The sequence below is a fragment of the Scophthalmus maximus genome, chromosome 6 (genome assembly GCF_022379125.1).
Source record: "Scophthalmus maximus strain ysfricsl-2021 chromosome 6, ASM2237912v1, whole genome shotgun sequence".
NCBI classification, from domain to species: Eukaryota; Metazoa; Chordata; class Actinopteri; order Pleuronectiformes; family Scophthalmidae; genus Scophthalmus; species Scophthalmus maximus.
This window is the reverse complement of record NC_061520.1, coordinates 14,467,321-14,490,448: the sequence shown is the minus strand read 5'-3', so window position 1 is coordinate 14,490,448 and position 23,128 is coordinate 14,467,321. Positions and strand designations below refer to the sequence as shown.

Below are 23,128 nucleotides of genomic sequence, written 5' to 3'. Positions count from 1 at the left end.
TACACATTTCACATTTTTATTGCACATCTGCATAAATGTCTATAGGACCAAACCAGCTTCTTCAGTTCAAGGGGCCGATGAAAGTGGTGTAGAGAGTGGCATGGCCAACACCCAAAATGAGGATGAGATCCCTTCCAAAAAAGGCTCCCCAAATCTACCCAGAGTTCTGCAACAGCCGTAATTCCTCAGCAGCCAACAACCCCACTGCAGCGTCGTCATCCCACTTCGCAGCCTCAGAAGATTATATATATATATATATTATTTTAATCATTTGACAGGCTTGTGTTTGACCATTTTCTCTGTGTTTGGTGTGCTGCTTTGTGCCCTTCCTATTATTACAAATACCCGACAAAAACATAGCCATGCCCCACAGGTACTGCACATGTTCCGGGCAAACCTCAAATGGCTCAACAGCTGTATCAGGTATCAATTTGAAATATTAAAAAAAAACGTTCTACAGGAAATTAGTTAGATGCCTCTTCCTGAATTTAAACATGAAACGGAAAAGGAGTAATTTTGACCATGCAAACTACTTAAGCAACACTGGGGAAGCACAAAACATGTAACACCAGCAGGAAGCGAGGCATTCCGAGAACCAGGTCGCTGAAGACACTGACAGCTACACATCAACGATTAGAAAGAAACAAATCTTCTGTTAAAAGGTGAGAAATTTAGCGATAGCTTTACCATTTGCAATGTTCACTTTTTGTTCAGAGTGAATGAGTTATGTTTTCTTGAAAGTGTTTTCAGTCTTTGTGTAAAGTGAACTGCATCATCTGTAACTTCCCCCTGGCAGAGGGGAGGTATGGGTTTCTCTTTGAATAGAACTTTTCCGTGCGCACATTACAGAGAAGTTAACCTATATTGTTATTCCTGTTAGTTGAAAGAAAGTCGATGAACCACACAAACCAAACGGAGGAGCTCTTCTCCTGCTACAGTCCTTCAGTCGTGGGCTACCGATACGTCGCTGTGCTGTGGGGATGTGCTGTGACCATCGCTGGAACAGTGGGGAACCTGATGACCATTCTAGCCTTCGCCTTGGACCCACGTCTGAGGACCCGCTTCAATGTGCTGATCATCAACCTGGCTGCAGCTGATCTCCTGTACTGCACCATTCTGCAGCCCATCTCTGTGGACTCCTATCTACACCTCAGATGGCGGAGTGGTCAGCTCTGGTGCAGCATCTTCGGCCTGCTCCTCTTCCTCTCCAACTCTGTCTCCATTATCACCCTATGCCTGGTGGCAGTGAGCAGATATCTCCTGGTTGCAAAACGGGCCGTGTTTGATCGTGTCTTCTCCGACCCTGGTCTAATTTTACTCCTGGTCTCATCATGGGCACTAGGCCTCGCCAGCTTCGGACCACTCTGGTCTGTTTACGTGTTTGTGCCACAAGTGTGCACATGCAGCTTCCATCGTACCAGGGGTCGCCCTTTCACCACCATCCTGCTCTTTTTCTACTTTTTTGTTGGCCTGGGCTGTGTTGGTGCATTCTACCTGCTCATTTACAGACGTGTCCAGCTCGCCTCCCAGGCTCTGCGGCGCTACAGGCTCAGCCGCCGGTCGTCCAGGAAGAAACCAGCTTCTTCAGTACAAGGGACTGATGACAGTGGTGTACAGAGTGGCATGGTCAACACGCGTAGCTGTGAGGTGAGTAGCCAGGCAGATCTAGCACAAAATAAGGATGAGATCACCTCCAAAAAGGCTTCCCCATCTGCCCAGAGCCCTGCCACAGCCTTAAATTCATCTGCATCTAACAAGCCTCCTCCTGGTATCGTCATTGCACCAACTTCATCCACAACTGCAGCATCCTCTTCCCACTCAGCTACTTCAGGAGATGATGGCGAATTTAAGCGAGTGACCCGCATGTGCTTCATTGTATTTCTGTGTTTCGTGTGCTGCTTTGTGCCCTTCCTGTTACTCAACATAGCCGACAAACATAACCGCGCCCCACAGGTACTGCACATGTTCTGTGCAAACCTCACCTGGCTCAACAGCTGTATCAACCCTGTGCTCTACGCGGTCATGAACAGACAGTTTCGACAGTCCTACCATCTGCTGCTCACCAGGGCTGCTGCACCCTTCACCTGCCTCTGGACCTGGAGGCAGGCTCTGAGATCCTGAGCTCCTTGTACATAAATTTGCTTGAGATAAATCCAGTATGACAATATTCCAGTGATATCATTCAGCATTTATGAACTTTTAGTTATTATAAGCTGTGTGATTAAGTTGATAAAAGTGAATGAATGGTGTAAGGCAGGGTCTTATAGTGAACTTATGGCTCGCATATAGGGAACATAAGCTTGACTTTGATTAAAATAATTATATCAGCGTTACATTTGATTTATGCTGCAACTTTTCAGACAATACACAGCTGTGGGATTAACAACATTGTGGTACTTATGCAATACATGTAGATTTGTAATACATATTCCAAAGTTGCAGTCAGAATTTTGAGCAACATTCTTATAATGATCATTGTAGTTTTCTGGTGTCTGTTACATCACATAAAAAAACATCAATATTAAAAAATCAGCATGATATGCCGGTCAATTTCTAATTTCCTAGTGTCTCCACTCTTAATTGTCTTTAACATGCATAAGTGTTCAGGTGATTGGTCTTTAGATATGGCCCATGTGGTTGAAGTGTGCGTAGGCCTTTAATAATTTACTGAGGATAAGGACAGAGGCAAAGAATATTCATACATGCGTGATACTACCTGCTATAAGTGGGGATCTCATTCCATCTAGAGCCACACTAACGACTCTTATTACACTCTGAAAAACATCTGTTGGTTGGATGAGAAAAGAAACAACAGCACAATTCGTAGGATCTTTACACAAGCCATTGCTGTCAAATCTTGGAAGGTTTGTGCCAGGAAAACCAACTTTGACCTTGCTGGTGACCTTTGTATGTGCGTCCAAGATGAAGATGTGTCACTCCCAGAAATAATAAGCTACGTAAAAATCAAACAAATTTGTGAATAGGAAGATGGTAAACAAGTGCATTTTTTTCTGCCTGGTGAAATTGCACATGTTGGTAATGTCAACCTACTACACCTCAGCAGGCTGTGAGCTTGCGCCACAACTTTGTTGTGAGGTCTGGCCTAAAGGTGGCAGCAGAGGAAAGGACATGTTGTCCCCTACATGATGGCTAGGCGATACCATTAGGCAGATGGGGTTTAAGATACCACCCATAAATAACACAAACAACACACTTGCTACGCATTATTTACAGACAAAATCGACTGACCTGCAGATTAGTAAGTAGATTCTATCATCCCGAGAGCAGAGCAGAGCTTTGTGCTTCTGGTCACCTGTTGAAAATAATTGAAGCACCTATTTTGCAACCTGGCACAGTAATTAACAGAAGATACAATCAGTCTTTCATATTTATTGCATACATTTAATTTTGTTTTAAATGAGCAGGTTAATATATATAAAAGCATTTAACTGAAAAGGAGGAAATGCCATGTTTGAGTAGTTTTATCACTTTTCACATTTGGCAACCTTAGAACTACCACAAAGGAACTTGTGACAAATAAATTATGTGCAGTCTTAACGATACCTCATAAATCTTTTCATTTCATGTTCAGTTTTTTAGCATTCCTTAGCTGTCTGGCCTTAAAATAAGAGAGGCCCTGAATGCAACATTTTCCATACACAGAGTAATTGAGTTATGAAAGATAGGGGTCTAGTGCAGGTGCCAGAGACTCTAATCGACTGGCTATGACTCCAGTTCAATCAATTATTTCTTTTGTGTCTTCAAAGATTCACAAAATATGTTTTAACAATAATGAACATGATCATAAGGAATTCTAAAGGTTACACTTTAAAAAGCTAATGGTAAATATTGACTGTCAGGATTATCAAACGGGCTGTCAATTATTTCAAACTTAAACAGCGTTTAAAAGCAAACGTGTCTCGTGGATTTGCTATGCACGTTTCAGTTCTGTGACATGGGTGTTGTGATGAAGGTATAGCTGAGCGTAAAGCTGACGATGAGTGATGCAGTGGTTTGGTTAAATATACTTAACAGATGCTTGGTGGAAAAAGAGATTCCACGGGATTATGGGGGCAGGCAATCCAAGTCAGGAAAACTGAACTCAGGCCCAACATTAAACAAGATGTTTATCTGAGATGAGTCATCCAAGAGGTTGGGATTATTGAGACACAGCAGCAAATCCTCATGTGGGACTGAGTCAGACAGCATGGGATCAAGGTGATAGGGTTCCATTTGGGAATCCAGAAGATGAAGATTGCCGTTTTGTTCTGAGAGCAAAGAAAGGGACAAGAAAAAGATCTGCTGTCACGGCTGTGTTGTTTATTTCTGGTGCTGCTGTCACTGAGGAAATGAGCGTTGAGGCTCAGTAGCCAAAACTAAAAGAACAGGCTGTTTCTTTAGGGGTTCATAAAACAGTAGGATTTGATTCAGAATTGTATGCAGTGTTAATACACTTGATTTTATTTTCAGTTAGTTAAAATCATTTAATACCTCATTGAAGATCATTCATGCATTTGTTTTATAAATGTCTTACGAAATAGTGCAACATTAATGGAAATACATAGACAAACAGAGTGAGATTTTAAGATTATAAAATCAATTCCACCCTTGAACATGCCAATTAAACATATGACTGCAGCAAGAAGCTGTTTATTTTAGCTTATCATTAACACTGGAAACAACTGGCCTGGCTCTGTCAGATGGTTACAACATCCGTAAAGATCGCTACTTAAAATGTTAATGACTATTTAATGGTTCTGAGTAGTTGTTGGGAGACCAGAGGAGACTCCAGGAATGTAACTGGGCAGAAACAATCCAGCACAGAACTACAGTAATTGAATTATTGTTTTTTAACATTTCATTTTCATATGGATTTAATAAACAAAACAAAGGTTCTGGTAGGCACAACGATCTGCATGCAGTCAATTTAAATATTTACAGGACTGAACGGGAGGAAATGATTCCCCGAAAATGTTTGTCATTGGTGCGTCTTTCCAAGCAATGACGAATGCAGGGGAATGGAATTTAAAAATTCTATTACTATCACCAACATTATTTTTATTATAAGGCAAAAATTATGTTAGATTTTTTTATGTCTGACTATTAATAGTGGGTTTGTTGTACTCACCAAATGCTGTTTTCATTTTACACACATCTGTTATTAGTTTCAGTGGATGCAACAAGCAACAGAAGCTATTGAATCAATAAAAAGGTCATAGAAGAGTTTTGCTGAACCCAATCACCTCTACCTCTGTTAGAGCATGATTACATGTGCATGCAGCAGAAGCAGCCAACAGACCCATGATGTTAGTCAAGGTAAGGGAGACGTTTAACAAGTTTACAGCTGTCTCCTGAAAGCATGTTTCCCACTGATTTTACACACCACAAGGCCAAAAACCAATGACTGTATATAAAGATGGACGCAGTGCTTCCACTTCCTCCCACTGTGCATACACCTGACCAATTCTAAAGTCAGTCTCAGAACTTACCAAAAATATATACACTTGACTCTTTTTTTTAAAGATCTACCTCGGATGACAGAAGTGAAAGTGTTTGTGGCCCATCAACTACCAGCCGGGCCTGCAGCCAGCCAACAGGAGGCACACAAGATGTTTAAGGCTTCACTTCTGGGGAACTGTTGCGTCTTCCGTCATCATACACAGTCATGGCTGAAACCGATATCTTAAGACAGATCTCTGTGATGAAGGGAAAGCGATTTGTTTGGCAAGATTTTTCAGCTGGATGGGACAGCAAGGGGAGCCAGGACTCACCGGCTGACTCTCCACACAGGCCATTCATTGGCTCCAGACCTTCACCCTGTGCCACATCAGAGGACATGGGTGGCCTATGCTCCAGTGTTTTCCTACATGACCAATCACAAACAGTCATTACAACCAGTTTCTCATGATATAAAAAAGGCCATGGGTACGATGCTTCTTAGATGAACCTTGCATACAGTCAATTTTCATATTTACTGGTCGGACTGAACAAGAAAAAATCATATCCCCTAAACATTTGTCATAGACTAGTTGACATGCATAAATTAAGCTGGGAGTCAGTGGCCAGGAGCACACATGCAGCACACTCACGTGTGATCACCACTGTGTACGCACTGTCTAGCAGCCCGCCGTAGTCCAGTCTCTTGCCACAGTTACATGGTGAACCAAAAACTGTGCAGCACTCTTTCCCTTCGTCTTGCTCGCTTACCCTCTCCCTCCCTGTCTCCATCGACCAAGGGGCAATCAAAACCTCATTAAATTTGTCACCGTCCTCACCTGGGGCCCAGGCGAATTCTGGGAGCTCATTCCATTTGCCCTCTCAGAATACGGTCTGGATCACCTCCACTGGGAAGTGATTTCCTTCCGGCAGAAATCTTGACGGTCCACTCACAACCGATTATCTGATAGTATTTGGGGTTTATACCGTGACGCGGAGAGAAGCGACTTTCGTAAACAACCAAGGAGCCAAGGCTGCCGCTGATGAACGAGTATTTGAGTAAAAGAACCCTGATATTTTCAAATATCTCCAACAAAAACGGCAACACTCATCACAGTCCTCTCCTCTCTGCTCTAGTCTGTTGAAATTTCCGTATCGCTCAACAGACATCACATGTTTCGTTGCTCTCACTGGTTGTCGGTCTGTCCAATTGCGTCCAGAGGCATTTTGGGCTACAACCGTTGGTAACGCCTCTTGGAAAAATCGAAAATGAACCGAGAGGTCAGAGTAAGGCACATTTGAGTATTAGTCTGGCTACAGCAAGCTGACAGGCAGGCAGACCTCATCATAGTTTAACCTGTAGCTGTGCTCGTACCCACAAGGGACATCTCTCTCTTTCAATGCCAACTGCGTGCCCTCACATCGGAGAGCCACCACCACCTTCCTATGAAGTTAAACTGTTTTTTTTATCTGCACTGTTCTCATGAATCTAATGATAGGAATCCGCCGTAGCAACGGAGAACATAAATCCCTGCATTTGTTTTGATTCAAACAAAGAAGATACTGTAAATCCTATACTTACTCCTTTGAAACGAACATCAGTTTGGTTTTGATGTACCTGATGTAAGGACTATCATCTGCGAGAGAAAGAGAGTTTACATGTAAGTATTCATCCCTAACATTATGAATGTAAGAACGTAGCCAACACACCATTTAATATAGTTGAACCATACAGCAATAATATATATAAATTAAGCTTTTTGGCAGATTTTTAAAATATGTATGTAGCGAGCAAAAAAAGTATTTGGAAACACAATTATTGACCGTACCTCCACTTTTCTCAGAGTAGTATTTTCCGAATGCCTTGTCTTTGGGGATGTTGGGATACAGATAAAGCAGAGGATTTTCTGGGATATTTCCAGGCTCAAAGATCTGGAAATTCCTGATGATTTCATGGAAGGGGATCTGGATGAGGTCGTCTTTGGTGAAAGGCTGGACTGTCTTTACGTTAAGTTGGCCTAAAATAGACAGGATCACAAACTTCAAAGTGCAATACTCATTGCATTTTATTTATGTGCAATTCCAACCATGCAATATTTAATTCTTGTATATAGTATCTATATTTATGTTTAGGTTAGTATTTTTTTATATAGATATCTATTTTCTGCTATCCACTTTGCTGCTGTCGACACCTGAAATTTCCCCATTGTTCTTTCTTTTTTTTTCTGTCTACCAAAATTAATTTTTTGAATAAATATGAAAACCATCTCACCAGCTCCAGTGGTTTCCACCCAGGAGAAAGTGATTCCTCCAATGACACTTTCACTGAAGCGCAACAAGAACGTGCCACTCTGTTTTTTCTTCAGGAGAGACTTCTCTTTGCCTTTGCTCACAAAACCCATGATGAGTCTACAGCACAAATAAAAATTATTATTCAACTAGAAACGTCCAAGGAATTATGTTCATGAGCAAAACTGCTCCAACTAATCAACTGTGTTCAGCAAACATACCCCTCCCTCCACAGGTCTTCCAGGAATGTTTTCACCATCACCAAGATGCCGTCAAACCACACCCAGAAAGTGTCGGGGGTGTTCTCCTGTAACAAAGAGGGTAGAAAAGGTCATCGATCCACACTAAGAAAATGTATTCATAAACAATAAACAAACAAGAATCTGTGAGGCTCTGAGTCTACTAGTCTTTGAACAGAAAACTAACTGTGAGACAACATGTGCCTTTTTTGATCCTTATCAGTCATAAGTTGATCTCAGACATGAACTCCAGAAAATGTTTGTAAAATTGAATCTGGACAGTTTAAAGAGTTTGCCGTTCATTTGGCAGTTGTGTTTAAGTAATCTAATCCATCCAAACTGAGCCTGGCATCTTCATGGTGAAGTGAGAGGGAGAAGAGTGGTTAAGGTTAATCCCTCCAGCCATGCTTAAAAACACTATCAAGGATTCAGTGTTCTTACCTTACTGAATTTTGACCAAGCCACTGTGCAGGTGTCATAGTTCATCTGATTTCCTGGTGGAAAAAAATTAAGGTTTATGCAAGTGTATCCTGATTTAACGTTTGACTCAACGATGAATGACTTCAACTTAATTTGTAGACAAAACAACCAAAAACAAGCTAAACAAGCAAAAAAGATCGAATCAAGCTTTACCAAAGAGTCTGTGAGCAATCATTTCCAGCTGAGCGTCATTCAGACCACGTTTGGTGGCAGAGAGAAACTGCCAGCTCAACATCTCTCCAAACTGCGGCCATGTGGCTGCAGGAGAGTTTGCAAAGAACATGAGGTCCTGAATAAAAAGAAGCACATTAAAACACATTTCATTGCACGAAATTCATTTCTGATCTGATCCATTCTCACAGTATTATAGGACTGTAAAAAAAAAATGAGGATAATCATCTCACACCTTGGTGTCCTGACTGAGCATGTTGAACCAGAGGATGGACGCCCAGGCACTCTGCTGCTGGCTGGAGTTAGAGATGATTACAACAGGCAGAGAGGAGGCCTAGGATGGATACCAGGGAAAAACAATGAACACAATTATATTATATTCCCTACTGAAGACATGTAGGTTCATGCTTATCTTTAATGAAACAAGCCGTTTAACAAGAAAAGAAAAAAGAGACTCCACCTGCAGCCCAACTGACAAGCCTTTCAGCTCAAATACAGTGTCAAAGCAGATGACATGCAGCTCCTCTGTGACAGAGAGAGGAATCTGCATAAAAAAACCACACACACACATAAAATCATTCAGTTGTTCACATCTCCATAAATTATGAATCTAAATTAAACTGTAGACAAAGATGGTATCATCAGGGAGTTCACTCACATCACTGACTCCCTTGCCGCTTCCTCCAGACTTCTGCTCCTTCAGATTCTACAGATAATAAAATAATAATACATTTTACAGATATGGTCTAAAAAACAATATTACTAGCTGAGATTAAAGGGTGAGAGGGTAGAAGCACCATCAAAGTACTAATTGCAAGGTTTCATTGAGGAAATCTTCTCAATGGAAACACAGACACAGAGCCTTGTCCTCTTGTGTTCTTGATTTTAATGAATGAAGGAGATTTTAGAAGGGAAAAGGTGTTCCTGGATTAAACCTTTAGAATTCTGATGTCTTTTTTATATAAAGTAAATGTTATTAATGGTCGTTTCCTCTGTTGTCTTTTACGTTTGTTCTTTATTTTTTTCATATTATTAGCACTCACCAGATGTCTGAAGTCCGCCACCATGCCTCCACTCTGACTCTCTACCATGTTCAAGGCCTTGGTTATGGTCCCTAGGACGTTAAAACGCCGATATCTGCTCCAAAACCAGGTTAAGTAAGAACAGATTCACATCAAATGTGAAAGTTCAATTAAGATCTTCTGGAAATACTTCTTAATATGTAAGCTAAAGTTTTATTTAAAAAAAAATTTAAAAACTCACCCTTTGATATGTGGAGTCTCCCTAATTTCAAGTGGGAGAGTAACAAAGCAGTGACCACAGGGGGGCGACAAAACATCACACTGCTGTTTGAAGTGTAGTCGTGGTTTGTGTGTAGTGTAATTAAAACTATAACAAAAAGAAGACTCTCACCTCTCCATGGATACAACAACTTTCATTGAGTGGTTCAGCTCAGGAAACTTCACGAGGAGTCTGAAAATATTGAGTAATGATTAAAGTTTTAGAACCTATTTACTACATCGCAATTAATGCACTGGTAACAAAAAAAGTTCCCAAAAGTCTCGGCCGTACATATAGATTATGTTACAAACATAAAGACAGGCTGGAGTGGTACGCTGACCTGGTCTTGACAGAGAACTGGACATTAGTGCGGAGAACCAGAGGTCCTTTACCCTGAGGCATGGATGGCTGAGTCTCAACCACAAAGGAACTTCAAGAAACGAGTAAAAACAAAACCAACCGAGGTCAGTATTTCACAGGAAAATCTTAGAAGAGTAAGAGAGAGTGACCAATTTTGCCTTTGAAGAGAGACCTTTTGAGTAGGTCTTTCAGTACAGTATCTGCTCTCCTCTGCAGTGCGGGTTTCTGAGCCTTCACGGGGTCATTTTCATAGGACACTTTTCCGACCAGCTCCTCGAGCTTACTGAGAAACTCCCGCACCTGGAACAAACACACTGCCACACAGGTGAACCTGCAAACCCGAGAGGAACAGAGCAAAAAGGATAATGTAAACGTAAGCTATGAGACAGTTTCAGTTTCATTTTTGTCCTGATTAGCAATTTAATTAAACAACAGAGGGATTATTTATATAACTATGACAGCAAAAGTCAAATATTATTAAAAGTGATGTTGAGCAGATAGAGGTGAACATACCATTTCTCTAGCTGATCCAGGCAAACATCGTCTGGAGCACCAATGCAGGTTTTCTGCTGCCGCCTCTGCCACTCCACCAGCTCCTTTTTCACCAATATGTCAACCAGGTCTTCAGTCCTGTCAAGGAGCTTATTTAGGTCCGACAGCGTGCTCTAACAAGACAAAGGCACGATAAAAAATGTTTGTTTGTATAAATAGGAAAATAATTGAACTGAAGAGATTAAGGTGTTATTTAAAAACACTTACAACTCATTACCTTTCTACACTCGTCCAATCTATTGACAAGTCCCTGAAGGACTTTGATTTGATCATTCTTCACGGCCTCATCTCCCACAGCTGTGTAAGAGTTTCCAAAGTGGGATCATAGTTTCCATACAATGCAAAACAAATCAAGAGGACATGAAACTGTGATTCAGGCCAGTTCATTACTAATCGCCAGAGAACATTATGAGAACATGCAAATATAACCAGAAGTTTTTTTTATCTGCTTACCTTCCATCTTGTGGGTTTGGTATTTAAAATCAAACTCATCTTGCTGCTCCTCTAGACATATCATTGTATGTTCCATGCACTATGTCCCAAGAGAAAAGAAAAAGGGGTGAACTCTAATAACTTCGATCAAAGCAAAAACAAATTACATAAAACAACATCATCTGCACCTGCATTTCATTCCTAAGGCCCGCCATTTTACGTTCAAGGTCTTGCTTGCTGCTCGTTTCCATGATTTCCGGCTCCACTTGCAAAAACTGGACCTGAGACAAAGCAAATAAGTAGGAGAAGCAGGTATAAACATAAAGAGAGTTGGATATGAGAAACTGTGGGTAATAGTGCTTCAGACCAATCAATTGAGTCAAAGTGGCAGTTAAAAACAATCTCACTGCCTGGTGGAAAACACACACCCACACACTGAGTTTGTCAGTGTGAAACGGGAAAATTCAAATGTTATTTATAGTGTAAATTTACATTGGACGCCTTACATACACATCTCTCATATATATATATATATATACATATATATATATATATATATATATATATATATATATATATATATATATATATGGCTAATTGATCAAATATTTGCAGGTGGAAAAAAAAAAACATTGGTGTGCCTCATGAGTATGTGTGAATAACTTAATGAAGTGTTGGTGCAACCTGTTCAGTCAGATCAGCACTCATCAGGATTTCATTCTCTTTTTCCAAAAACCAGAGGATTGTCCTTGCCAAGTCACACGGTTCATCCAGGTACCTCTGTCAGGGAAGATGAGTCACACGGATAATCAGAGTTACAGTCAGTTATGTAAATAAACATTTTTACACAACAACAAAAATGTGATACATCTTCTATTATCGGACTAAACCTCGCAGAGATAATAATGGCAAATGTGGACATCATGCAAACTGACCCTGGACATTCAAATTCTTTCAAACAAACCTGAAAGTTCTGTTTGTAGCGTCTGATGTTGTGCTGCAGTAAGAATGACTCCTCCTGGACAAACCGGCCGTGTTGGATATCCAGATTCTCCAGCAGCACCTGCAACAGCACCACGGCCAGGTCATGGTCCCGTGCTGCTCGCAGCCTGGGGCACACAAGGACACGACAACACACACGCAAAGAACACACAGGGTTGTTGACTCTTGACTGGGAACAACAGATGTGGGCAGAATCACATTAGGTGCAAAAAGAGACGGTGCCGCCTCACCACTCCTGGTTCTCTATCCACACAGCCAGGTAGTGACGAACATCCATGGGTAAGGAGTCCCTGTCGTAGAGCTCCAGGAGCTGCTGTTTGAACGCAGCAGGGAGCTGCCCCAGTCTGTCCCACTGAGCCATCCTGACATGGACACGAACAAACATGTAGCACCACGAAGAAGAACAACAACAAGGCCGCTACAAAGCAAAACCACAAAGTGTACCCGAGGAGTTTCCTGCAGCTATCTCGTGTGGGTGTGGTGGGTTCACAGTCGTCTCTCATCAACAGTTGAGAGAGCAAAGTGCGCACTCTTAGAGGGACGACCTGTGACTGCTAGCTGCTCCTTGCTGTACATGATGTCATGTGTGGCCACTGCCATTTAATAACCTGTGTATTTAATGGCAGTCGTTCTCTCACATTCATATTTACTCACCTTCCTTTATGCTGTTGGTCCACTTGTTAATGCCTCTGTCGCTGATTGACAATTTAAAAGAGGGACATGGCCGACTCTCGAGTGTCGCGCTACAAGCTAGTTGTAGTGTTCTGGTAGATGCTGCCAAAACAAAACAGCGGACGGCGGAGAGGCGTGTGAACGTACGTCTCCTTTTTAATCCTCTGTGTCATTGGACAATGTCTTGTCCCTCCCAAGTGGTTCTTCAACGAGTGCGCATCGGACGCCATTTTGGCGCTACTACACCGACAGTAAAAGCGCCCAAAGAGCCGAAATGTCTGCGAAGTCTGAAGCAGTTTCTCCGTGGGCTATGAGCTAACAGCCGATTGGTCGATACGGACACGGGAAGACACGCGCCATTGGCCGGCTCCCACGTCGGTCTGCAGCACATGGGCGTGGTGAGGTAAAAAGAAACTTACGGAGCTGTCTGTCGGAAATTTCCAAGAAATGACGTTGTGAAAGTCATGAAGCCAGTTTTCGACATACCGGATTGAACTTCACTATTAAACCACAGAACAGGCGGCGCGGCTCTGAAAGTCATCTCTGTTGGGGGGGAAACTCTTTAGTGGAAAAAAAAAAGCAGTACATTCCTCAAGTAATGTGCCTCAGTATACGTTTAAGGCAGCCTAGTGCTACTTGAGCATTTCCACTTACTGCTTCTTCTCATTACATTTATTTGATAACTTTTCTTATTTGTTACTCTACTTTATTCGGCATTTAAATTAATGCAGAATCAAAATCATACATTATGATATTGTACAGTGTAATGGCAGTTATACAGAAATTAAATTTGAGGGTCAGGCCAAGACTTTAAAAAGGTCACTTGTTCCATGACCCAAATCAAGCTAAGTTTTAAATTATGTGTAAAATTTCTGTCAATTATACATTCGATTCTACTACACAAACTTCTCAATTTGAGGGCAGTGTTCATTTGTGTGTGTGTGTGTGTGTGAGAGAGAGAGAGAGAGAGAGAGAGAGAGAGAGAGAGAGAGAGAGAGAGAGAGAGAGAGAGAGAGAGTGTGTGTAGGGGACAAGAGAAAGCAAATGTGTAGTTGATCAATACTAGCCCTATTTTTTTAGCAGGGCCTGTTTGTTACCGGATTTTTGGCACTCACCCCCAAATAAAGTCATTTTTATATCCTTTACATTACTTCAGCTGTTTAGGAGCATTTTCTGATTTTGTCGATGAAGAAGAGCTGCCAAACATTTTAATTAGACTGTGTGCAAGTGGTAATGGGAGCACTCTGGGCTGTAAACCCCAAACTGAAAGAGTGACTCCTGCAGATTCCAGGAAAAACATCTGAGATCTCTGTCCAGAAGAGTGCTGATCCCTCAGGCTCCCATGCCCCTGGCAGAGGACCACCATCCACTGGAACACAAGCTGGGAGTTATCAGAGCTGATAATGCACCCACCAGTGTCCACGGCCAGGAGAAGGAGCACAAGCACCTGGAGGAGGCACTTAAAGTGCATGGATATCCGCCTTTGTGAAAACTGCTAAAAGATCTACAAAAAACACCAGCTCTGTTAAAAGTGAAGAGAAGAAGAAGTGATCCCATATGAGTCTGGAGTATCTGGAAAAACTCAGGGAGGATCTTCAACAAACATCATATCCCCGTGTTTTTCAAATCCAATAACACATTAAGACAAAGACTGGTTTTCCTCATTTGTCTCATTGGCTAATTCTATCATGAGCTCATCGGCCAATTCTACCGATGATTTGTCAGTCTATTATAGAGCTGATCAGACATGACCTGTTCATGCCCTGCACCTGGCTTTCTCAGAAAAACTCATTTTAATATCATGCTTTACCATACAAAAAGTGCACTACATTATATTCCATGAAACACCAGATTAACTATTGTAGCAGTGGGAATTGCTGTGTAATATTATATTTAACATTTGATTTGCCTATGTGGCATATAGGCTCATCATAACTGGCACACAGATTATCATAAAACATTGGTGTACAAAAGTAGAGAAAAACGTAGAGAAAACATCCCAGAGGAGGAGGTGTTTCTCCCACCTACAATGCTGTCCTTAACAACCACGTGACCCCTCAAAACAACGACATGGATGAAGGTGACTCCAACGACTCTAATGCCCATTGTTTCTATGACGGTCATTGAAACAGTCTGGAGCATTAACACTGCCCACACTCCCTGAGGTTAAACACCTGGGATTCACCACAACAGCCAGAACTGAAGAAGCCTCTTGGATGAGAGGTGAAACGTCATCAAGAAACTACGACCAGGTCCAGTCGCTCCTGATTCAACCCCCTTGTGGAAAACCATCTCCCTCTTGGGATAAGAATACCGCCTTAATTGTAATGATCTAAAAGACACTTCACGTTTTGCCCTTTTCTAAGTCATCTTGTCGTCACATTTGGTCAAAGCTCTTATCAACCTCCAAAGCTCTTATTAAAATGTATGTGCTAATATAGGGACGAATGTATCATGCAGCACTGTTTGGAAATAGGTTGAGGACTGCAGCAGGGGGAAGAGGGGTTTTTTCCAGCTTTGCTCCTGCAGGGGGCAGTCAGTGTTACTTACTGACAGTACACTGTCTCAAAATCAGATCGACAACCAGGCTAAATACAGGCTAACTCAAGAACATGCAAACTGATTATGCCACACTGACACCAAACTGTAAGCAAGCCTTTAATATTCAATGTGTTACCATTTAAAGGAAACATAAAAAATAATAGTGTAGTCCCAGAGGAGATAGTTTGACTCTTGCGTGGCAAAAGGTTTTGATTGGAGGAAGACAACAGCAAGGGTGAGGAAGGTAAGTGAGCAGAAGAGAAGTATAACGGCCTGTTAGTTCGACTGTGTATTAGAGCCATAAAGGAAATAACCAAAAAATAATAACAATATTAGCAATAATAGTCTATAATATAAAATCTACCATTCAAGGAATATCTGAGATTTTTCTTGTAAAATGTATTATTTAATTAATTGATTTCTTTTGAACCTACAATTGCCCTAATACACCGTTGCAGAAAAGACAAGGATGGAGGGCAAAAATCACAGTCTTGAGGGTTCAAGGGTTGAGCTTCCTGAGACAAGTTCTTTAAATGTTGCTGCTGAATATGATCACTTGTTACTCTACTACTGTTACACTTATACACTTTCTAAATGCAAATGTTTATAGCTCACGTTCTGGGGTAAGACTACTGAGATTGTTAACAACTGCTGTATTGCAATATAATGTTTTTTACCTCATTTTATTTTGTAGGTAAGATTGTCTTCTTAAAAACAACAACAACTAATTGACTTGAATGTACAGACAGAATGAAAGCTACTGACATTAACTGCAATAAAAAATATTTACTGTGTCAGAAGTAGGTTTGTGTTCATGGCCACACAAACAGAAAAGGCTATTTTTCCCCTTTCAAGATGTGATTCAGATTTTCCACTGAGTAATGTAATCTTGTTCTCTATATAAACTACATTATACTAAATCTGGTAAACCTATTTGTTTCTCCCCAACCATGTCAACTAACAAACACCGATCCTTGTGTCATTGTCAAAAAATGTAGAAACTATTTAACCCTTCCCAGGCTGATTCAGTGATCCTTCAGTCTACTGGATGGTGATGACACCCTCCTCCCAACTGAACTGGTTCACCAGCACGTCGTCTTCCTGCTTCATGGAGTTGAGGAGGAACCTGACCCCGGCTTTCACGCCCGTCTTCACCCCAGCACCCAGAGCATAACCTGCCACCCCGGCAGTCCCCCCTGTGGCAACCATGAGGGCGTCTGTGCCCAGGTCAACCGCACTGAGGATGGCTCGCTCCTTGGCTGTTTCAGAGCAGTTGACTGAGGCATAATACACGGCTGTGCCCAGGTTGTAGAGGGTGCTGACTGCAGGGATCCACTCCACCACGTTGTACACACGCTCCTCGCGCTTGTTTATGCAGCTCCCCTCGGGGCTGCGCTTCATCCGTCGACCTGGAGCAGCAGGGATGGAAATATATTCCTCCGCACTGCACTGACGGATCCAGCACTCAGACCCTGCGGAGTCCGATGGCATGATACGGCTGCCTTTCTTCAGCACTGCCCGGTACATGCCAGGTGTGAGCAGTCCACTGCTGGTCACACCGGCACACAGGACTCCCAGTCGCTCACAGCTGTCCACTGCCTCCTCCAGTCCACCTGTGGCTCGCTCCACACCTGTCCCCACCAGCATGGTTCCGTTCACCCTGGTCCAACCGTCACAACGTCCCTCCTGCTTGGTGGTTTCTTCTCCCACCATCACCAGCTGCTGGATGTTGAACATCACGGCCTCTATGTGGCGCCCTGCTTGATCTCTCTCTGTCAACGATGTTGCTGGTGCAGGTGCTGGTGTAGATGCTGACTTGCTCAACCTCCGCACTATGAGACCTTGCAGCTCCATCAGGAGCTCCTCCGTGTCTGCCACTCCCAGCAGGTCATACAGCTTCAGCACCAGGGTCTGTGCCTGCTTTGGGCATCCTGCCACTGCCAACACAGGCACTAGAGAGAGACCCAGCAGCTCCTGGGGGAACATGGAGGACAAAGAGTCGTCCCCGGTGCTGGCAGACAGAAGCTCCTCACAGCTGATGTTCCCTTGACTATGGAGATGATCTTGAATCTGCCCCTGAAGCTTCGCCCTGAGGCCTGATACCATAAGTTTGGCAGACTGGACTCTCTCCTCTTTATGTGCAGCCACTGATACAGTATCAGTCTTTTCAGCAGACGAGAATCTGAGCTGGAGATGTGATCCCAGGAAAGTCTGATGATCCTGTTTGTCAGTTTCTTCCACCTCTCCGTGGCGGTCAGTTTTTAGGAGCAGAGTGTTCCCCTGAGTCCGAGGCGGTGGGACCCTGCACAGAGTCTGTTCATTCAGCAGGAGCTGGATCACAATCAGCCACTTCAACTTGGAGAACATCATTCCACCCTTGTTGGAGTTCTTCTCCAAAGCCGCGACACTTAACTTTGAAATATGAAGAAATAAAAACATCACAAAATGATTCATTGTATGTGCTGAATAAACAGCGACTTTGAAGTCATGAGCTTTATGGAATTGTATGTGGCATCACTCCAAAGTAAATCCTGCAGTATCACCACTAGTTATACATCTATTTGGTTTAACTGAAGAATTGTAAAACTTGCGTTAAAGTCTAAAAATGTCCAATATTGAGTGAAATTAGCTTGTTACATGAATAGGATATTTTTAGAACATTAATAAACAAAGCGTTTGTCCCCGTGTCTTCAGTTGCTTGAAAAAGGCCTCGAGAAGTTAGAGGGTGTTAACATGATTTAAACATAAAAACATAAAAATGATTGTCCACTCTGCATGCAAACAAACAAACAAAACTATATTCAAAAATTATTTTGAGCATTTTTTCCACCATGCAAGAAAGAGCACTGCATCCCAACATGGAGCAATTGAGCTGAAACATCTGTGCATGTCCTATTTTTCCTTTGCTGACTACAACTAAAAATTTGATATCTTGTTCCGACCACAACTTTGTAATTCCACTGCCTCCTCTGATCCTGTGCCAGCTGTTTGTACCGCACCTACCTTAATAAGAATCAGGTCTGGATTCCAGAGGGTAGCAGTGCAACCAAGATGGCCTCAGCACGGAGGATGCTTTTTGTTTTTCCTTCTTTTTCTCCCCCTTTTTCTAAAAACCTGCAAAAGGATCTTCTTTCTCTTGTTTCTCTCTCCAATGAGAATCTCCTTCTCTACACACGACATCCCACCCACCCCTCCTCCCCTGTCTCATCTGCCTTTCAACCGCCTCTTCTCTTTGGCCTCGTTGCTCAACAGAGAGATCAGGGCTTGAATATTGATTCACGTGGGGAAAGTCCATGTGTTCTAAAGCTTTTTGTTTGTCTGCCCTGCTATCTAAATCAAACACACACACACACACACACACACACACACACACACATATTCATTCTCTCTCTCTCTCTCTCTGCTGTCCTTAGGTTTTGTCTTTGACCCAAATACTTGAAAGAAATCTTCCCCTCATGCCGTGAGCGAGTTTTTCTCTCGAACAGCTGAGAAGTGAAGTGAAGGAAAACAGGGCCATCTGAGGTAAATACTCCCTGAAGAAAAGAATACAGCATTTGGTGTGCTCTTGAACTTCATGTAGAAATACACTTATTTTACCCTCTGAGGCCTTATTTATTCACGCTACTGTCAGTAGCAGTCCAGCTCTGTGGCATCAGAACACCAGCAATAGCCAGACTTTGGCTTGGAGCATCCATTAGTGTCAGATATCACATTTTAGAGCCAGAAGTCACTGGCCCTTGGGTTGTGCTTCACTATTTACTATTTTAATACAAACTGATTCTGAAGTTGAAACAACCAATGATGTTGCTTCAAAAAAGTAAGCAGTTAAAGCAGATCAAAGAATTTAGCGTCCTCGCACTTACTTGTACCCCTGACACAAAAACAGCTTTATTCTGGGAGAGTACCCAACTGTCTTTAAACTGAATGGACAAGGCTCATTAATGAACAAACGGTTCAGTAGCCCCCCCCCCATCTGCCACTTAAAGCAGCAGTTATTTATATTTTCATAACAACCATGAAGGAAATAACTGTGTGTAATGTAAAAAGTTGTCACTTTTAGAGATGAACAATTTCAACTCAGCTGAGGGGAACATTTTAGCATCTTTCAGCTCATTGTTTTGATATTTCGACAATTATAAGACAATTTGATCTTTTTATTTGAATCTTTGAAATTCTATAAACTGTGATTGGCTACTAGACTTTAGTCTCACTGGATGCCACATTTTAGTTTTTTAATGTGATAAAATAAAATGCTGAATTGCTCTTAAACTGTTTTTTGTAATGACTACAGAGGGTCACTGTAACCTTGACACCAGACTGTCCAGTCACGAAGAGTGTGGTGTCCCAGTGTCTGAGATCTGCTGATTGCAAATTCTTCTTATTGTAATTTGTTATTCAGAGAAGAGACTGACAATGTCATCGTTGCAGTTTGGAGTAAGAGGCTGGTGGAGGAAGGAACAGTTGAGCGGTTAATGTGATGCCTCTCATGTGTGGGATCTGTTTCCTGAATTCAGAAATAAATGAGAGACTGACCCGAGAGTGTTTTTCTTATTCTTCATTTAGTGGACAACTTTCCTACAGGACGAAGGAGAGACAATAAGAGTGAGGAGACACAAACAGAGGTTGTTTCTTTGAGTTCACCCACTATGCTCTGAAGTTCTGAGTAGCGGACGCTGCTTCATCACTGCCCCCTGCTGGAGACAGAGGAGTCCAACTATTGTAGAACAGAGGTCTGACTAAAAGCTGACCTCAGCTACAAACAGCAAGGAGCCAGGTAATGGCACAAACCTGATTGTTGCCATCCTTAGCATCATCAGGCTTGAGCAAACATAACACTCATAAGTTAAATGTGTAGTTGTGAGGAGACTCATAACTCTCAACCTGCCCTCTATTCTCACCTGTTTCATTCAAGGAGCTCTGATATAAGGAAATAGCCCATTTGGCTTCACTAATGATGTGAAAAGTCTGAGCAGACGGGTGTGTGATTCATAAAATATGATGATTAATTATAGTGCTGTTCACACAGTGATCTCTGTTGGGAACTGAGCAGAACTGACAATAGTTAAAGTATGGTGATAAGTCCCAAGAGTCCAATCAAAAATCAAAAAAATCTGCAGATACAAGCTGACAGCTCCTCACACAGCCGCGGTTTGATTAACCATCAGAGTATTGTCTCATATCATGTGAGTCACCATCGTGATTTGCGATATTAATAAATACATAAATAAAAAAAAGATAAATTAATAACATATTGCCAAGATTGGGTAGTGTCTGTGTTTGTATTTTAACATTCTTGCAGTGTTTTTAAGAAACCAAACACAATCATGATTATTAAAATGTTAACTTTGAATTTTGTGGCATTAGTCAGGTATGAAACAAAATACTGACATGTTTACTGACTACTTTAGTAAACAGGCATTTGTACTGTTTTTATCCTAGGGAATAAAAAAATATCTATTTACTAATAACAATGATAAAGGTGTCTCACACTAACAGGCAAAACTAAAGATTTGTGTAATTTCTAGGACCCCCTTCACAATAAGAGGTTGGATCTCAAAGGATTTATCCTGATATTACAATTAGACATAACTGTGACTTCTTGTCCCTTGTCCTGTATTATTTAATTTTTAAGTTCCATTGTTTATTTATTATAGTAATTTGATAATGATTTAGTTTCTACAGCTGAATCCCATTACTTCTGCTGCTTTAATGGTGAAGACCCATCTCGTCATCTCTCAGATTACTGTTATTCATAATTAAACATGGAAACATCCCTCTGGTTTAAAGGCTGTTACAGGTGTCTCCTTCCACAAGAACAAACCCTGGGAAAACACAATCGTCGCCACTGGAGGTCGTTAATTTAACCACAGAATACATAAAGGCGTTGGACATACAACTTAATGATGGTGGTGATACCAGTGATTCAAATTTATCCTGGGCGTGACTGGCGAGGATGTCTCCGACTATGTGAGCATGAGAATTTCAAAGTGATTTTAAGAGATTTGATTATTAGTAAAGTCTGTCAGCAAGAGAAACATGATGATCCACAGAACTTTGAGCAGTGAAACAAGTTTGATTGATTAGTCTGGTGGAGTCAAGATTTGTGAGCAGTTGAATTTACTGGAGACTCAACCTGAATCTAACCTTTGACTGTCTTCTTCCTAAAAGAGTCCCCACAACGTGACCGTGTACAGCTACACAATCTTATGTTTGAGGTGCTTGACCACAGACGAGCTGAAAATACATGGTTGAGGTTTTTGAGTTATGCTTCATTTGGGACAAGTGAGATCTCCTTCCCTCCTCAGCATAGGCTGAGGTGAAAACAAAACGGAGGCTCAAACTGCGTTTCTTTGGCTGCTGTCAGTACAGCAGCAGCTCTACAAACATGAAGCCAGGGTCCAAGTGGTAAGTTGTGGTTTTTGCAAGGGAAGCTGTATGTGCCAGACAATTTCTAAATTAGGAGGAGTTACCAGGACACCAGAAGACACTCCAGGAAGTTACTGCGCCTGTCCAGGAAATTAGATCAACTCCCTGTAAAATGTCATATTGTTTTTCTTCCAATTTTTATAGATTAGAAGATAGTTAATTAGTGATCTACAGAAATCTAGTTGGAGGATTTTGTCACCTTGGGACAGAGCCAGCAGGTTCCCTCTGTTTTCAGTCTTTATGTAAAGCAAGGAAAACATCCAGCAGGCTGTGGGCTCATTACAGATAACTTATCTCCACAATGTGAATAATTGGCTCATTTAATTATAACAAAACATCAAAAGTTATGGGCTTGATCATTCTGCAAAGTGACACGTTACTGCAGCTGCAGAGTACAGAGCACAATTTCACTCTTTTCAAAGACAACGATGAAAAAGTTTTGAGTCTCACAAAATGGAAATGCTCATGCCGGAGGACTTCTGAAACATTACCTTTGTAAATGCACTGTGTCATTTTACAATTCTGAGTGTAAAGATTGTTACGCAGAGGGATTCATGCAGACTAAAAATAGTGTAGAAATTGAAAGTAAATAAACCAGGATGAGCTTCTCTGGTGCAGAGCCATAAAAGCACATTTTATTTTTCAACAACAGGATCTTGTCTCCCAACACGGATTTCCAATCTGCCGCTAAAGTACACTTCAGTCCAAGCAAACTGTTGTTTCCTATTGAAATGCAAAACTTTAAGCAAGTTAGACATTAAGAAATGAATAGTCTCCCCATAAATGTGGTGTGTGAGTTAATGTGTGTCCAAAACTAAGATAAATCAACGATTCTGCACTCACTCATATGTGATACATGACCATGGATGGATTAAAAGGTTAAATCTTTGTCATTTGTGGCAGATCTATTTTGATCTATTCCACACACAAGCTTTGTCATGTTAAATGTTTATGAATGATAAGAATGGCTCAAATGCCACCTCTAAATAAGAAACCGTGGAAATTTTTGTGTGCGTAAGGAAAAGGTCGGTCACAAGGGCTTCACCAGCTGTTGATTGAGAGTAGGAGTGATTTGGCTCGGTGGTGCGACACGTCAGCCAATCAGAGAGCAGACAGGACTCCAATATCCGTTGATAGGGCGTTGGAAGTTTCCAAGTCAAATCAACTCATAAAAACACATGACACACCCAATTTCTCCGGGGACACATGCACTGTGCTGAGAATATAAGATCATGTGCGTCTCTCAA

The 23,128-nt window shown here is 41.7% G+C and overlaps 3 protein-coding genes across 4 annotated transcripts; 1 reads left to right on the top strand and 2 right to left on the bottom strand.

The window, feature by feature from the left end:
• The first annotated feature begins 456 nt into the window (after positions 1–456).
• Positions 457–2,557, top strand: gpr84 (G protein-coupled receptor 84). The gene is made up of 2 exons (XM_035630586.2): positions 457–662; positions 881–2,557. The coding sequence occupies exon 2, from the start codon at positions 895–897 to the stop codon at positions 2,119–2,121; it is 1,227 nt and encodes a 408-aa protein (XP_035486479.1). The 5' UTR covers positions 457–662; positions 881–894; the 3' UTR covers positions 2,122–2,557.
• Positions 2,558–3,375: 818 nt separating this feature from the next.
• Positions 3,376–13,099, bottom strand: stat2 (signal transducer and activator of transcription 2). Of its 2 annotated transcripts, XM_035630580.2 has the most exons (24): positions 12,897–13,093; positions 12,473–12,604; positions 12,205–12,349; positions 11,925–12,020; positions 11,429–11,521; positions 11,262–11,340; positions 11,026–11,105; positions 10,770–10,921; positions 10,429–10,587; positions 10,237–10,326; positions 10,029–10,088; positions 9,879–9,899; positions 9,659–9,752; positions 9,274–9,321; positions 9,076–9,159; positions 8,851–8,949; positions 8,598–8,733; positions 8,406–8,458; positions 7,947–8,032; positions 7,709–7,845; positions 7,266–7,454; positions 7,019–7,073; positions 5,772–5,863; positions 3,376–4,268 (listed from the first exon to the last, which is right to left on the bottom strand). In XM_035630580.2, exons 2-24 carry the CDS (start codon positions 12,601–12,603, stop codon positions 4,066–4,068), a joined length of 2,382 nt encoding a protein of 793 aa, XP_035486473.2. In that variant the 5' UTR covers position 12,604; positions 12,897–13,093; the 3' UTR covers positions 3,376–4,065. The 2 variants fall into 2 exon arrangements, with proteins under 2 accessions (XP_035486473.2, XP_035486474.2); XM_035630581.2 differs by lacking the exon at positions 5,772–5,863 and having other exon boundaries at positions 4,019–4,268; positions 12,897–13,099.
• A 2,460-nt stretch (positions 13,100–15,559) lies between these two features.
• apof (apolipoprotein F) lies at positions 15,560–18,624 on the bottom strand. Its single transcript, XM_035630585.2, has 2 exons — positions 18,459–18,624; positions 15,560–17,867 (listed from the first exon to the last, which is right to left on the bottom strand). Exon 2 carries the CDS (start codon positions 17,823–17,825, stop codon positions 16,497–16,499), a length of 1,329 nt encoding a protein of 442 aa, XP_035486478.2. The 5' UTR covers positions 17,826–17,867; positions 18,459–18,624; the 3' UTR covers positions 15,560–16,496.
• Between the last annotated feature and the right edge of the window lie 4,504 nt (positions 18,625–23,128).